The following is a 13,099-nucleotide window of genomic DNA, read 5'->3' on the forward strand; positions in this document are numbered from 1 at the left end:
ATAAATAAAAACCCTAAGTAGTACCTGGGAGAATTATTGAAAATAAATTAGCACCTACATGCCAAAGTCACTGTATTTTTTCCTTAAATACTGCACTCAACTAACTGTTGACAGTTAACAGAGCTGATACTTTCAAAGTCTGAAGTGAAGTTTCTATTCCCGTAAATAACCCGCTGCATGCATAAGGAGAAGGGCCATCTGCGTGCATTGTCAGCAGCCGGCAAGGCGGCCTGCCGGGGGGCTTAGGGCGGCCCTGCATGTGCTTCCCCAGCACTTCTCCCTTTCTACAAGCTGAGCCAGCCCCCTGCATCCCTGGTCTTCTGACCCAGTGGGTCTGGGGTGGAGCAAAGGTGTCTTGGTTTTCGAACAAGCAGCAGGGCTGGGCACCAGTGCCGTGGAGTGTGTCAGGCCCTGCCCTGCGCTGAGAGGCCAGAGAAGTCCCCGCCCCAGGAGGGAAGACGCCAGAATGGGGGCAACAAGTGCAGCCGATGGGCCAAGTGCAGAGGAGCTTTTGATAAGAGGAGATGGAGGAAGGTGATTCATTCTGCCTCAGGTGCCTGGTCACTAGGAAGGTGCCTAACAGGCTCTCCGCCAGCCTGTGCAGAGGTGGGGCAGCAGGCCACAGGAGAAGGCCACACCTCTGCACTGATCTGCGGGCCATGGGACAGGGCTGGCGTGCTGCCAAGTGACGTGACTGGCATCTTAGTTCACTCTGACCCCTCAAGGAGTGGGGGACAGATCAGAGGAGACTGAAAGATGATGAGGATGGAGCTTAGGTGCCAGGCAGAGAATGGGTGCAGCAAGAGTGTGGCGGATGGGACAGAGGACACCAGCGTGGAGGGCTGGAGGGACGAGTGGAGGACTGTTAAGAGGCCCTGCCTGAGGAAGTGACTCCCCCACCACCACCAACCCGTGTCTCCAGTGAGTGGGAGTGAGCAAGGCACAGGGAGGACAGGGAAACCCAGGGAGGGGTGAGGAAGTGTAGCAAAGGCAGCAGCCCGGGCAGGTACAGGGGTGAGCGAGCACAGCTGCTTCCCTCCCTGTGAGGGAAGCCGGAAGGAGTGGCAGGGAGACTGTGAGTCCCTGCTGGTGACGAGCTCAGCACGGCCTCCATTGTTTTACTGAGCAAGGGGTAGCGGGATCTTCAGTCAAATGGCAAAGCCTCTGGATGGCGAGAGCTTGCTTCCACTTGTTCCCTGCGCAGCGCCTACCACAGACAGATCCTCAGAAAGTTTCTGTGGATGCAGCTGCAGCTTTAACAGATGTGAAAGGAAGAATGGGTGTGTGGCCTTTTCAGAGTTTGGGTTTGACTCAGGTCCCACCCTCAGGCAGCTCACAGTCCCACAGGGAGTTGGGGATGTGCACAGCTTCTGACAAGGCCTGAGATATGCGAAGAGATGTTCGGAAGGTGCTAGGCCAAGGTTAGAAAAATGAGAACTAGCTTCAAGTCCGGGGGCCCGGGATAGGTCACGGAGAAGGTGGCCTTTGGGCCGGGTCTGTGGGAACCCTGCCCCAGAGTTGAGTGGGAATGAGAAGGCAGAGTGCTTGGTTCTGTAGGTGAGGGGGAGGAGATCGGCTGGCCCCACACCATGGCGAAGCTTCAGACACACTGTCCTTTGTTGGGCCAGAGTCAAGCTGACACGAATGGACTGGGAGAGCTGTCTGCTTCACAGAGTCACTTCGGCTCCAGCAAGTTCCCGCGTATTAGGGCAGCATCCTTACCCGGACTGCATCCCGAAGCCTGATCGCTAGCCTGAACCCTGGGAACACGGCTCCTCTGGCTCCTGGGCCTGTGTTCCAGTCATGGGGTTGGCCAAGCACAGCTCTGAAATCACACTGCCCTGCTCTCAGCTAAGTTGCTGGACCTCACCACTCCACTTAAAACAGATGGACCCAGCAGCAGACAGCACAGGCCTGTGGGAGCCAGAGGAGAGCAGGGGGAGGGATGACAGCTCCCCCCGCCCCCCCCCCCCCACCGTGCCTCCAGGCTCACCTTCGTGGGCATCAGGGCAGCTCCCAGGCAGGGACGAGTCCAGCTGCAGGGATGTTGTCATGCTGATGTTGGAAGGAGGGCCTCGGTGGCGATCCTTAGAGGGCAGATCAAAGATTTCCGTGCAGAGGCCTTGCTAGACACTTGCCTCTGGCTGTGTTGGGTATGACATCACCCTTCATGTGTTTGTTTCCTCACAGTTTGAACAAGAAAACCAGCGCCTCATTGGTGAAATGAACAGCCTGTTCGATGAAGTGAGGTGTGTATGTGGTTTCTCCGGGCTGCTGGCCTCTGTGATAGCTTTCCCAGAAATGGGGAATAAATTCACTTTGGTGTCACGGTGTCCGCTTGTGGCCCTGGCCACATGCACCCCCGTCCCCGAGCCATTTGGAGGTGAAGGCAGGTGCCCAACTTTACTGACTTCGGTCACCTTGTGGGCCCCCCTTTTGTCACCCCTTTCATGCTATTCCCAGTGACCTCAAGCAGATTGCACCAAATACTGGGGGCGGGGGAGCATGGGGGCTGTTTGCGCCTCATGACTCCCAGTGAGATGGGGGCCTTGTGATGAACCACCAGCCAGGGGCAGCCTCCTGCTCTTGGCCCTGCCAGGGTCTGTCTGCTCCCTCAGCACAGGGGTCGGCAGCACCAAAGGCAAGTGGCTGTGTTTGCCCATGTGAACCATCGCTGGCTGGTCCTCAGGGGAAGCACTTGAGGCCTGTTTCCCCAAGAATGTTTGAAGCATCCGAATGGGAAGCCCTGCTGCTCTGTGGGCTCATCCCAAGAGAAAATGCCTCCCGGCACTGTACCCACACAGCCCTGGGGACTCCACATGCAGGTGTTTCTCTCTGACAGCACCCGGCCTGTGCTCTTCTGTAGCCTTTGTCTTTCTTCCGTGGGCCTCCTGGTCCTTGTTCTGACACTCCACCCTCACCATCCCTGCCCCTGTACACCTCGCTCTCCCTTCCTACACCTCGAAGCCCTGGGAGGAGTGGCTGCCTCCTGCCCTTACACAGCAGGCCTCTTGGGCTGGGAGCTCATCCTCATTTCTAGGCCTGCTCAAGCCCCAGCCCACCCCTGGGACACCCTTGCTGCCCCTGAACAGGAAGCCCAGACACTTGGTTGCTGGATCCAGATAGATTTTTCAGATGGAATCAGAGTTTTTCCTTTCAACAGGAAGTTGGTTAGAGTGGCAGATAGACTCTCCCTCAACCTACTGAGCAGTAACAAAGTTGAGTTGTCAGCACATTCTGGTGCTTTCTTTTGAATCCCCACCATGTTACTGTGGTTACTAGGCTGGGTACAGGCCTTCTAGAAGACTGCCTTTTATAACCAGGGCATGGACTCCACACCAGGGCCCTGCGGGTCAGCTTCCAGGGGAGGACGGGGTTCCAAATTGCACAATACCCTCCAAACTGAGAGACTTCAGAGGAGAGACGAGAAGTAAAACGTCTGTCTCCTCTCCCAAGCTTGACATGGTGCCCCATCCCTCTCTCATGGATGACACGCTGTCCCTTTCCCTCTCTGGAGGCTGTGGTGGTGTCCCCTCCATTTCTCACTTAGACGATCCCTTTAGAAATGCGTAGCATTCTTGTTAGGACTACCAAGTACTAATGGTTGTCTGTAACCTCTTTTTTTTTCATTCCCCCCAAATGAAGGCAAATCGAAGGGAGAGTGGTTGAAATTTCCAGACTCCAGGAGATATTCACAGAGAAGGTTTTACAACAGGTAAGGAAGAAAAAAAAAATCGTTCAAAGTGTTAGCATCAAAGAATGTACTGTGAAGTCCAGCCGTTCCTTGTAGCTGGCCTGGTCTCTGCACCCGAGCACCCAGAGCCCTGTGCACGCAGCCCATGTGCGCTCAGGGGGCTCCTCAGGGGAGGGCCTCCTGTCCCCCTGGTGCAGCCTCTGTGCGTGGCAGGGACGTCTCTGCTCTCGGGTGGCCCAGACCCAACTGAGGGTCCAGCCCGGGTGTTTGGTGGAGCACACGAAGGTGGCGGGAGTCAGGTCACTCTGTTCTGGATGCCCACAGGGAACCAGGCCGGCCTGCCGGCTCTGCAGGGCTGTGACCCTTGCAGGGCTGCTGTAAATCTCAGAGGTGGCCCCCAGAAAGCCCCCAGCACAGCACCTGCTGGGGGAGTAGCTTCTGAGTCGGCCTTTACGAGAGCCCAGACTTGGCCCTCTCCGAGTACCAGGTCTGTGCCCTCAGGTGTCACATCCACACAGCAAACAGGATCATTCTTCTAAGAGGATTTCATGTTACGTGTACCTGCCTCCCCTGCTGAAATCTCTCCAGCCAGTAACGCAAAGCTGTTATAGACCTGATCGGTTTGTCCTTTTGTTTATAATACCCACAGACCGTGGAAAGGTTTCAGAGACAAAATCACTTTGCTCCATTGTAGGAAACTGGGCTCATTGGCTTATACCTCACTCCCAAAACCTGCCCTGAACCTCGGAGCCCGAGTCGAGTCATTGTAAATTAGGTACATGAAACCTAACAGTTTGGAAGTTCACGTTCATAAGAGCTGTCCTTTTTAACAGCCCGCTGAAGGAACTCTTCAGGCGTGTGTATGCTAACCTTCACGTAGAAGCCTCCTGACACATTCAACAGTGAAGTCAGCTGTCCCTGTCAGAGCACACGCCTTGTTTCTAGAGGCATCTCAGCATGGGAGGAGAGCTCAGAGGCCAGGGAGGGTCAGACAGACTGGCTCCAACCTGGGGTGCCCTGAGCCACGCCACCCTCCACAGAGTGGAGCAGGTGTCCCCTGTGTCGCCCTTAGAGCTGGTATAGAGGTACACATGCCTGGCTCATGGCAGCCTATCAGTACATGGGAGCTAATGTTTGTACATTTTAGCTCCCCCCCCCTTTTTTTTTAAGATTTTATTTATTTGACGGGGTTCACAAGCAGGTAGAGAGGCAGAGAGAGAGGAGGGGAAGCAGGCTCCCCGCTGAGCAGAGAGCCCGACACGGGGCTCGATCCCAGGACCCAAAGACCATGCACGACCTGAGCCAAAGGCAGAGGCCCAACCCACTAAGCCACCCAGGTGCCCCAGCTCCCCCTTTTTTTAAAAGGTTTTGTTTATTTACTTGAGAGAAAGAGAGATAGTGACAGATAGCAAGAGCAAGCACAACCAGGGAGGAGAGGGAGAAGCAGGCTCCCACTGAACAGGGAGTTGGACATGGAGCTCAATCCCAGGACCCTGGAACCATGAGCTGAGTGGAAAGCAGAGAGAGGTTTAACTGAATGAGCCACCCAGGTGCCTTAGTTTTGTGTTTTGTTTTCTTTCTTTTTCTAAGAGAGACACAAAATAGTGAAGTACAAAGCACTTTCCTGGAGCTAACGTGGGGTTTGTTTTTTGTTTTGTTTTGGTAATTTTTTTTAAAGATTATTTATTTATTTATTTATGTATTTGACAGACAGAGATCACAAGTAGAGAGGCAGGCAGAGAGGAGGAAGCAGGTTCCTTGCTGAGCAGAGAGCCCTGATGTGGGGCTCAATCCCAGGACCCTGAGATCATGACCTGAGCCGAAGGCAGAGGCTTTAACCCACTGAGCCACCCAGGCGCCCCGAGGAGCTAACGTGTTTTAAAGCACACGCATTTGGAGGCGTTTGTCTCTGGACGTCCAAAGAGTAGAGGAGAGAGCAGAAGAAAAGCCCCTGGCTTTTGGCAGCTACTGTGTAGCCGGCAGCTCTCATGTTTGTCCCTTCTTGACCAGCAAGTGGGACAGCAGGTGGCAGCTGGGGGTGCATGGGGCACAGGCACTGGGTTCCAGTCCTGGTCCTGCCACATGCTTGCTGTGTGACTTCGGGCAAGTTACTAAACTTCTCTGAACCCTAAGTTTCCCTTTTGCAAAATGGGGATGCTGCCTACCCGTCGGGGCACCGTGAGGACTCGTGGGCTCATGTGTGTAAAGTCCCAGTCCTCCCTAAGTGGCAGCTGCTGGCTTCTGATGTCTGTACACTTGGGGAAAGAGAGACTGTTTTGGTCTACCTGTCACTGTCCTTCCACAGGAAGCCGAGATCGACAGCATTCACCAGTTAGTTGTCGGAGCAACTGAGAATATCAAGGAGGGTAATGAAGACATCAGAGAGGTGAGTACTCTTGGGCCCCCCACGTCTCCCCAGTGTGGCACCACGTCTGGGCAGCAGCCGTCGTCTTGCTGGCATGGCTGCCTGAGTGCCTTGCTGGGGCCCAGCCCCCAGGGCTCACCTGATGGCACCACACAGTCTCATCTCCATCCCCACCAAACCCTGGGCCCCCGCTATTACCAAGAGACATGACTCACGGCCCTCCAAAGGAGCAGTGAGAGGCGTATGAGGTCACTCTTGGCAAGGGCTGGACCAGATCCCTAAAGCCAGGGGTGGGCTCCACTGGAGAAGCTTCTTAAAACCCCTCCCTACCCCAAGGGCCAAAGCCTTGGTTCCTGTTTTTTGGGGCCACCATGGTAGACTCTGTCCTCTGCGTGTGGTGCTCAGGCTGGGTTGACATGGGGCCACCACTGGCACTGTACTCCTGGGGGACTGCAGCCTGGCCAGTCCTGGTGCGCTTGGTCGGTGCGTGTGGTTTTAACTCTGGGATACATGTGGACCGTTTCTGGGTGTTTCCTGGGAGAAACAGGGAAATACCTGTTTGCCTACGGATTCTAGACCCACTCTGTGGTTTTGCCTAATAATTACGGCCAGCATAAGCTTCAGCGATACGCTGCTCCCGCCCAGTGGAGGGAGAGTGTGCGGGACAGGTGGAGTGCTGGAGGGCTTTGACACCAGGATCCCCTGTGATGCAAATCCCTGTGCTCCTCCTCCCCACCCCTCCCAGGCCATTAAAAACAACGCTGGCTTCCGAGTGTGGGTCCTCTTCTTCCTGGTGATGTGCTCCTTCTCCCTACTCTTCCTGGACTGGTATGACAGCTAGCCTGTCCTGGCTGCTCCTGGCGGATGGTGCGTTGTCAAGGGTCACCGGTATCGGAGCGGGACTGTGAGATTTCATCACCGCGCCGTTCAGGGGGGAGGGGGCTGGGACAGAGGCACACTGTCACAGAAGGAACACCCAGACCTGTGGTTTTAAGCCCATTTGGTAGCGGAAAGAGAAAATAACACAAGTGGAAAGTGGCCTATATAGCAGCAATCCTGACTTGAGGTGGGGGTGGGGGGGGCTCACCGGATGCCCCTACAGCTGGAGGCCCGGGGCTCAAGGAGGCTCCTGCCTTGCCCTTCCAGTGGCTTCGGGGAAAAGTGCCGGTTGGTAACTTCTCACAATGATCATTTCTTTGTTTCCTGTGGCTTCTTCTCTGCCTGAGCCCTGTGATAGCCTCACTCTATTCTAGAAACAAACCTTTGTCCTGTTAATGTAATAAATGCACCTAGAGCTACTTTGCGTCCTGTCAGTGGGTCACAGAAGCTGACGCCTGTCTGCTGGGTGGGGAAGAAGGGTGGGGACAGACCCTGGACACTCAGGAGGGGGCCCCTGGAGCTTGTGTCCAGAGCCAGAACCTGGCCTATGGCTCCCCGACCTGTGTGCCTGACCCTGGAGGAAACAGGAGCACCAGTTTGCAGTGGGAAGCTCGAGACTTCTGGAGCCACTTCGGTGCAGAAGCTCGCTGGTGGTCCGTGGGGCCCCACGCCCATGTGCGATACTGACTGTCGCGCAGCTGTGGGCTCCTTGTGTTCCTTGTTTGCACAGAGCGAAAATGTCGGAAGTTACCTGTGAGTGAGTTTACGGCCAATAAAACATCTAGATGGTACCAAGGGGTGTGTTGCCTTAGTGGTGCGCATACATGGGCCTGGCCACGCTCACAGACGTGTGGTCCCTGCTCACCGAGGGACCTCACAGCCTTTACTGCATGCGCAGCTCAGGCTCGCTACCCGCCCTACTCCCAGCCCCAAGCCCACAGCCATGGTTTCAGAACACCCTTGATAAATGAAATCCGGTTTCGGGAACAGGAATGGAGCCGACCATGGTCACCATGCTTGTTTGCAACAGGTCTTGCGCTAGTCGCCATTTATTTTTGATCTACTAAAAACAGTGAAGTGTTTGACATGTCCACCAGAAACAACACATTCAAATAACATGGAAGAAAATGTCTGTGAATGTCGTTTTTTCTATTTAATCGTCTTACATACTTATCTAACTGGCAATTTTGTAAACATATACTTTAATGTCAAGATTCAGGTTGAAACATCATTTTCTTACAAAGATTGTGAATTGAAATGTCGTCATTGGGTCTGCAAGTTACCACACCAGCCCCTCGCAGCCTTTCCTGCCTGCTTCTACAGTAAAGGAGTTCTGGCTCACAAAATAAGTCAGTCTTGGCTCCCCAGCAATTACATTTTCACTTTTCCAACACAAGTAAGTTTTTGAAAACTAACTTGCTAACAGGGCTACTGGTGCAAATTTATTCATAACCAAAGAGAACAAAAAGACCAAAGGGGTTTTGTTCCTATAACACATCACAGAGCAGACGGACTACCTATGGGGGGACAGAGTCCTGGAGCCCGCGGCCCAGGGACCACTCTTTCCACAGCCTCACGTGTGCTGGAGCGAAACACGGTGCTCTCCACCCAAGATGCCAACTCCGGTGGGGCGGGGGGGAATAGAGACCCCGAGTGTTCGGCAGCGGGACACGTGCACACATAGGGATGAGCACTGGGAAGGAAGGGGTGCATCCGCTCCCGGATGTCCTGTTTTCCTTCCTTCTCTATACCTCTCACTACTGTGCATCTCAGCGACGGCCCTGTTGCCGCCTGACTGAAGGTTGGAAGAAATTCTGAAGTACAGCTTGCTCTTAGCAACGTGGGATCACTGTGAATATGGCTGTGGACTGAGGACTGCAAACGGCAAGGGCGGGGGTGGGGGGCATGTAAAAGAAATCATTTCCGCAAAATGCATTATTTGTCTGAATCCAAACCCCTTGCATATCCAGTGTAAATTTGTTTTTTGATAGCTTCCAATAAGTCCCAGTAAAGTAGCTAAATGGAGATTCCTTAACATAGAAGGTGGTGTCGGAGCTCTTTAAGCTGCGCTGATATGCTGTGGTTTTATGCCCATGAGCAGCCAGCAGCAGAGGCTGTATTTGCAAAGCAGTAGCAGCAAACGGAAGCGGCTGCACCATAAATGAGTAACCTCTAAAGTATCGGTAATTACATTTAATGAAACGTCCCTCCGAGTCCCTTGGTTACCTTCAAGTGATACCTCTTAAGGAACCTGCCCTCACTGAGCGGACTTCTCGGCGGCTTCAGTCTCCTGCTCAGACAGCTTCTCTTCCGACAGAACAGACATCCAGGGGGAGACCGAGCGCGTGATGCTCTGCTTGGCCAGGTTGTAGTGGTTGATGACGGTGTAAAACTTCTCCCGGGCGCTGGAGTCTTGCTCCGCATAGTAGCTCTCCAAGCCTTCTGGAATGCACTGCGTGTTCTGAAAAACAAGAGGACACTGAGACACGGGCACCGAGGCTGGAGGGGAGGCCAGCATGTGTCTCCAGGTAACACCTCACAGATGTTTACCGAGCACCTTCCCAGAGCCGAGAGGAGAAAAAGAATGATCTGCAAAAGCAGGAAGGGGTCCTGCCCTTGGCACAGCCCAGCAACCACCAGACACCGATTTAGGGAGGCGACAGGGTCAACCTCCCTAACAAAGCCAGGACACAGCAGTCCTTGGGCTCCGGGGGCATGTGTGTAATGACTGTGGGCCTTCCTGCTTCTCTAAAGATCTCACCCTGGTTGTCATTTATCTTCCATCTACCAGAAACCACATAGTCAAGTAGTGAAGGGAGGGAAGTTGGAAAGGCTTCCTGGGAGCTAGGCTTTTAACAGGGGAGGCGGAAGGAGAGCGCTGGAGGCAGAGGAGACCAGCCTTGAAGACAGTCCACAGCACCACGAGGCACACACTGGGAAGAGTGACCTGGGTCCCAGAGGCAGCCACACAAGGCCTGCAAGGTCCTGTGAGGGAGCAGTGTGACCTTGTGATCCAGAAAGCAGCAAGATGTCCCCGAGGACCCCAGACAGCCTGCTGGGGTGGGGAGGGGCTATCCCGGACAGCTGTCCACAAAGGAAGAGGCTCTGCCCCTATAAGCAACAGAACCCTGGGGAGATAGGGGATGGGGAGACCATCAGCTCTCACCAGCTGGTAAAAGGTCTAGGACCCCCAAAAGTTAAAACCCTGCACCCCAGGCTGCCTTTCCTTATCAATCCAGGAGCCAAGCTAAGCCACTGCCCCACCACGGCTGACGTGGCCAGCCCGCACAACAAGAGGTGGAGCTCAGGCCCACAAGGGAGGTGCGTGGGGCTGTGGGTTGTCTTCCACCAGCCATCCCCCCAGAGCTAAGCAGGCACTTGGCGCCCAGCTAACATTTCCCAGCTCCCCTGGCTGCCAGGTGAGGCCATGGGACCACTGGCCAATGGGACAGGAGTGGATGTCGGCTCTCTCCCGCAGCCCTTTCTTGGCTGCCTTTGCCCAGGGAAGAATACCTTGGGAGCTGGCAGGGCAGCAGTGAGACGGAATTGGGGCTCCAGGATGACCTCACAGAACCTTATCACCTTCCAGCTGACCCTTCACGTGAGAGAGGTCGACTTCTAGCTTGTGGAAGCCATGTTAACCCACGTGTCTAAGCAACCAGAGCCACACGTGAACACCATGGCGCCTCTCTCAGACGGTGAGGAGAGACTGCAACTAAGATGGGTGCCCGGCCTTGGCCACCTCCATGGTCATCAGGAAGGGTTTCACAGCCCAGATTTGCCCCGAGAGGTCTAACTCAGCACATTTGCCTGGGAGCCATCTGTATGTTCAAACATCTCAGATACTCTGAGGCTCGGTGCCCTGAGTGCCATCTCTCTGGCCTGTCTCGGCCGTGGCCACCCAGCTGGCAGGTGCACAGCCGGGACCTGAAGCCCAAGCCCCACCCAGGGCACTCCGACCACCTCATGGGGCTCAGCAAGAAGCCAAGCTGCTCCAAGTGTCCATTCACCTCCCCCAGGCAAGCACCATGTGGACACTGACGGGACCTTTGATGACCACATCTCTGGGCACCTCAGGCCACTGCTAGGATGGCCAGCCACGGCTGCTGCACCGTGGACGTGGGCACCAGGAGACCCCAGGGACAGCCCGGGATGCAGCCGGGGAACCCTCTCCAGGTGCCTTGCCCTGGTCTGGGGCCAGCTCTTGCTCAGTCTCTGAAAGCTAAAGGCAGATTGGGGGGGCTGCTCCTTGAGGTCTTCCTGTAGATTTGAGGTCCACCTGCCATCTCCCTGGCAGAAGAAAACGGGACTAGGGTTTTTGCCTCCCATGCCGCTGTTCTTCCCCTCCTGACCTTCTCTTCATCCCTGACAGCTTGCCAAGTGCTTTCCACGCACATTCTCTCACTGTGAGGAAGCTTCCAGCAGCGTGCTTTTACAGACAGGGCCAGGGAGACCCAGGGAGGGGAAGTACCTCTCCAGCCTGGGCCTCCAGCTCAGAGTGCCCAGAACCCCACACACTGTTACCGTGCGAAGCTGCCAACAGGTGACCTGCTCAACTCAAACACAGGACAGTGAGCCGAGGAGACAGTAAGCCCGGCCCCGAGGCAGAACCATGGTTTGCCCAGAGCACCAACAGGCTTAGATCTAGCCAGTGTCCGGGCCTGTCCCGGTACACACAGGCCTCAGGAGCGAGGTAAGGCTCTCCGGTTCCCAGCGCACAATGGGTTCCGCGCCCTGCCCGCATGACCAACTCGGCCTTCAGCACCCTCGCGGGCCAGGGCCAGTGCCGGGATCGGCAGCGCTCACGGGGGCTGCGAGGCCTCCCGACAAAGCTGCCATGGCCCGAACCAGGTAAGCACCACGGCCTGCACAACATCCTCTTGGGGGACAGACTGTAATGTCCTCTGAACCCAGAGGCCTCCCCAGCGGGCAGGTCCATGTAGCCTGGCGGTTGCCTGGCGTCAAAGGCAGGGACACAGGGCTGAGCACGTGATGCTTGCCGCCCCAGTCGCGGAAAAGCTCCCGTGCACTCAGACGTGGCAGCCTCTCATGATGAAGGTCCCTCTCCCCCAGGATGCTTCTCCCAGGACGCTGGCCACAGAAGTGTCACTGTGAAGTGACCAGGCATGGCTGAGGACCAGCTCTCCCACGAGTAGACTGCCCAGCATGCCAGGCACCCGGGATGCCAAAACACCAGGCCACAGCCCAGGCCACGGGCCATATGAAACCGACCCTGCTAGTCCCCTGCTCCCACCCCGTGGCCCTCCCCTAGGAAGCCCAGGCTCTGCGGCTCCAACACCAGGAAGTGGCAAGCCTGGCCTCTCAGCAGAGCACGGTCAGTGCCTGCTCGGCGTGGCTGACAGATGCCGTGGTGTCGTGCCTGGTCCAGTGCCTGGCCCGCAAGGGACTGTTTCCTCACTGGTGGGTCTGGGAAGGTAGTGAGGGGGTGAAAGACAGGTCAGCGTGGGCTGCAGGGACACGTGGAGAGCACTGGGGTCCAGCACAGTCCACAGCATGTCCACGCATCTCTTTTGCCCAGGCCGGTGCCTCTCATGTTTTCCTGCCAGGGTGACTGAGAGAGGCTCTGAGCTGCTGGCTGGTTGGTTATGGGACATAGTCACCACGGGCCTTCCCTTCAGCCCAGGACTGTCTGCCCCACGGAAAACGGGCCTCCTGCCTCCTCCCCGCTCCCTACTGCCCAAGATACCAGGATCACAACTACCTACCAGCCCTCAGGGAACACAGGGAGCCATTTCCGGGAGAGGACAGTCTGCAGCGTGCTGCCCATCCCAGTCTGCCTGTCCAGGGTGTCAGTGGGGGCAGCAGAGCCATGCCCTGGAAAGAGCGTGACCATGGAGGCCTGCCCATGCCACAGGTCATATCTACCGCAGCTCCTCCTGCTCCCGGCCTCAGCTCCCCTGCCTACGACACGGGGCAGGGGAGCCCCACCTCCTGGGTGGCCATGAGGACCAAAGGCAGCGATGGGCCACTCAGGTAAGAAGCCGTGATGTGTCCGTGCTCACACAGTGGACAGGGAAGATCAAAAGCTGTAGGGGCACCACCAAGGGGACGCCTGCATCTCAGCAGCAGCTCGAACACGGCTGTGTCTGGGGGGAAGCAGCAGCCCCCATCCAGCAAGGCAGGCAGCCACCCTGTCCCCA

At 56.1% G+C, this 13,099-nt stretch overlaps 2 protein-coding genes across 2 annotated transcripts in view; one reads left to right on the top strand and one right to left on the bottom strand.

Annotated features, from left to right (window-relative positions):
* The window catches only part of STX18 (syntaxin 18), a 114,051-nt gene extending 106,694 nt beyond the window's left edge, over positions 1 to 7,357 (top strand). Inside the window, exons 8-11 of the mRNA XM_047718863.1 lie at positions 2,191 to 2,249; positions 3,646 to 3,715; positions 6,000 to 6,080; positions 6,805 to 7,357. Of these exons, the coding sequence (XP_047574819.1) occupies positions 2,191 to 2,249; positions 3,646 to 3,715; positions 6,000 to 6,080; positions 6,805 to 6,900 (306 nt within the window). The 3' untranslated portion in view covers positions 6,901 to 7,357. The remainder of the gene's footprint in view (positions 1 to 2,190; positions 2,250 to 3,645; positions 3,716 to 5,999; positions 6,081 to 6,804) is intronic.
* Positions 7,358 to 7,955: 598 nt separating this feature from the next.
* Positions 7,956 to 13,099, bottom strand: part of NSG1 (neuronal vesicle trafficking associated 1) — a 30,318-nt gene continuing 25,174 nt past the window's right edge. The window contains exon 5 of the mRNA XM_047718865.1: positions 7,956 to 9,399. Within this exon, the coding sequence (XP_047574821.1) occupies positions 9,196 to 9,399 (204 nt within the window). The 3' untranslated portion in view covers positions 7,956 to 9,195. The remainder of the gene's footprint in view (positions 9,400 to 13,099) is intronic.

Source organism: Lutra lutra, chromosome 2 (genome assembly GCF_902655055.1).
Source record: "Lutra lutra chromosome 2, mLutLut1.2, whole genome shotgun sequence".
NCBI classification, from domain to species: Eukaryota; Metazoa; Chordata; class Mammalia; order Carnivora; family Mustelidae; genus Lutra; species Lutra lutra.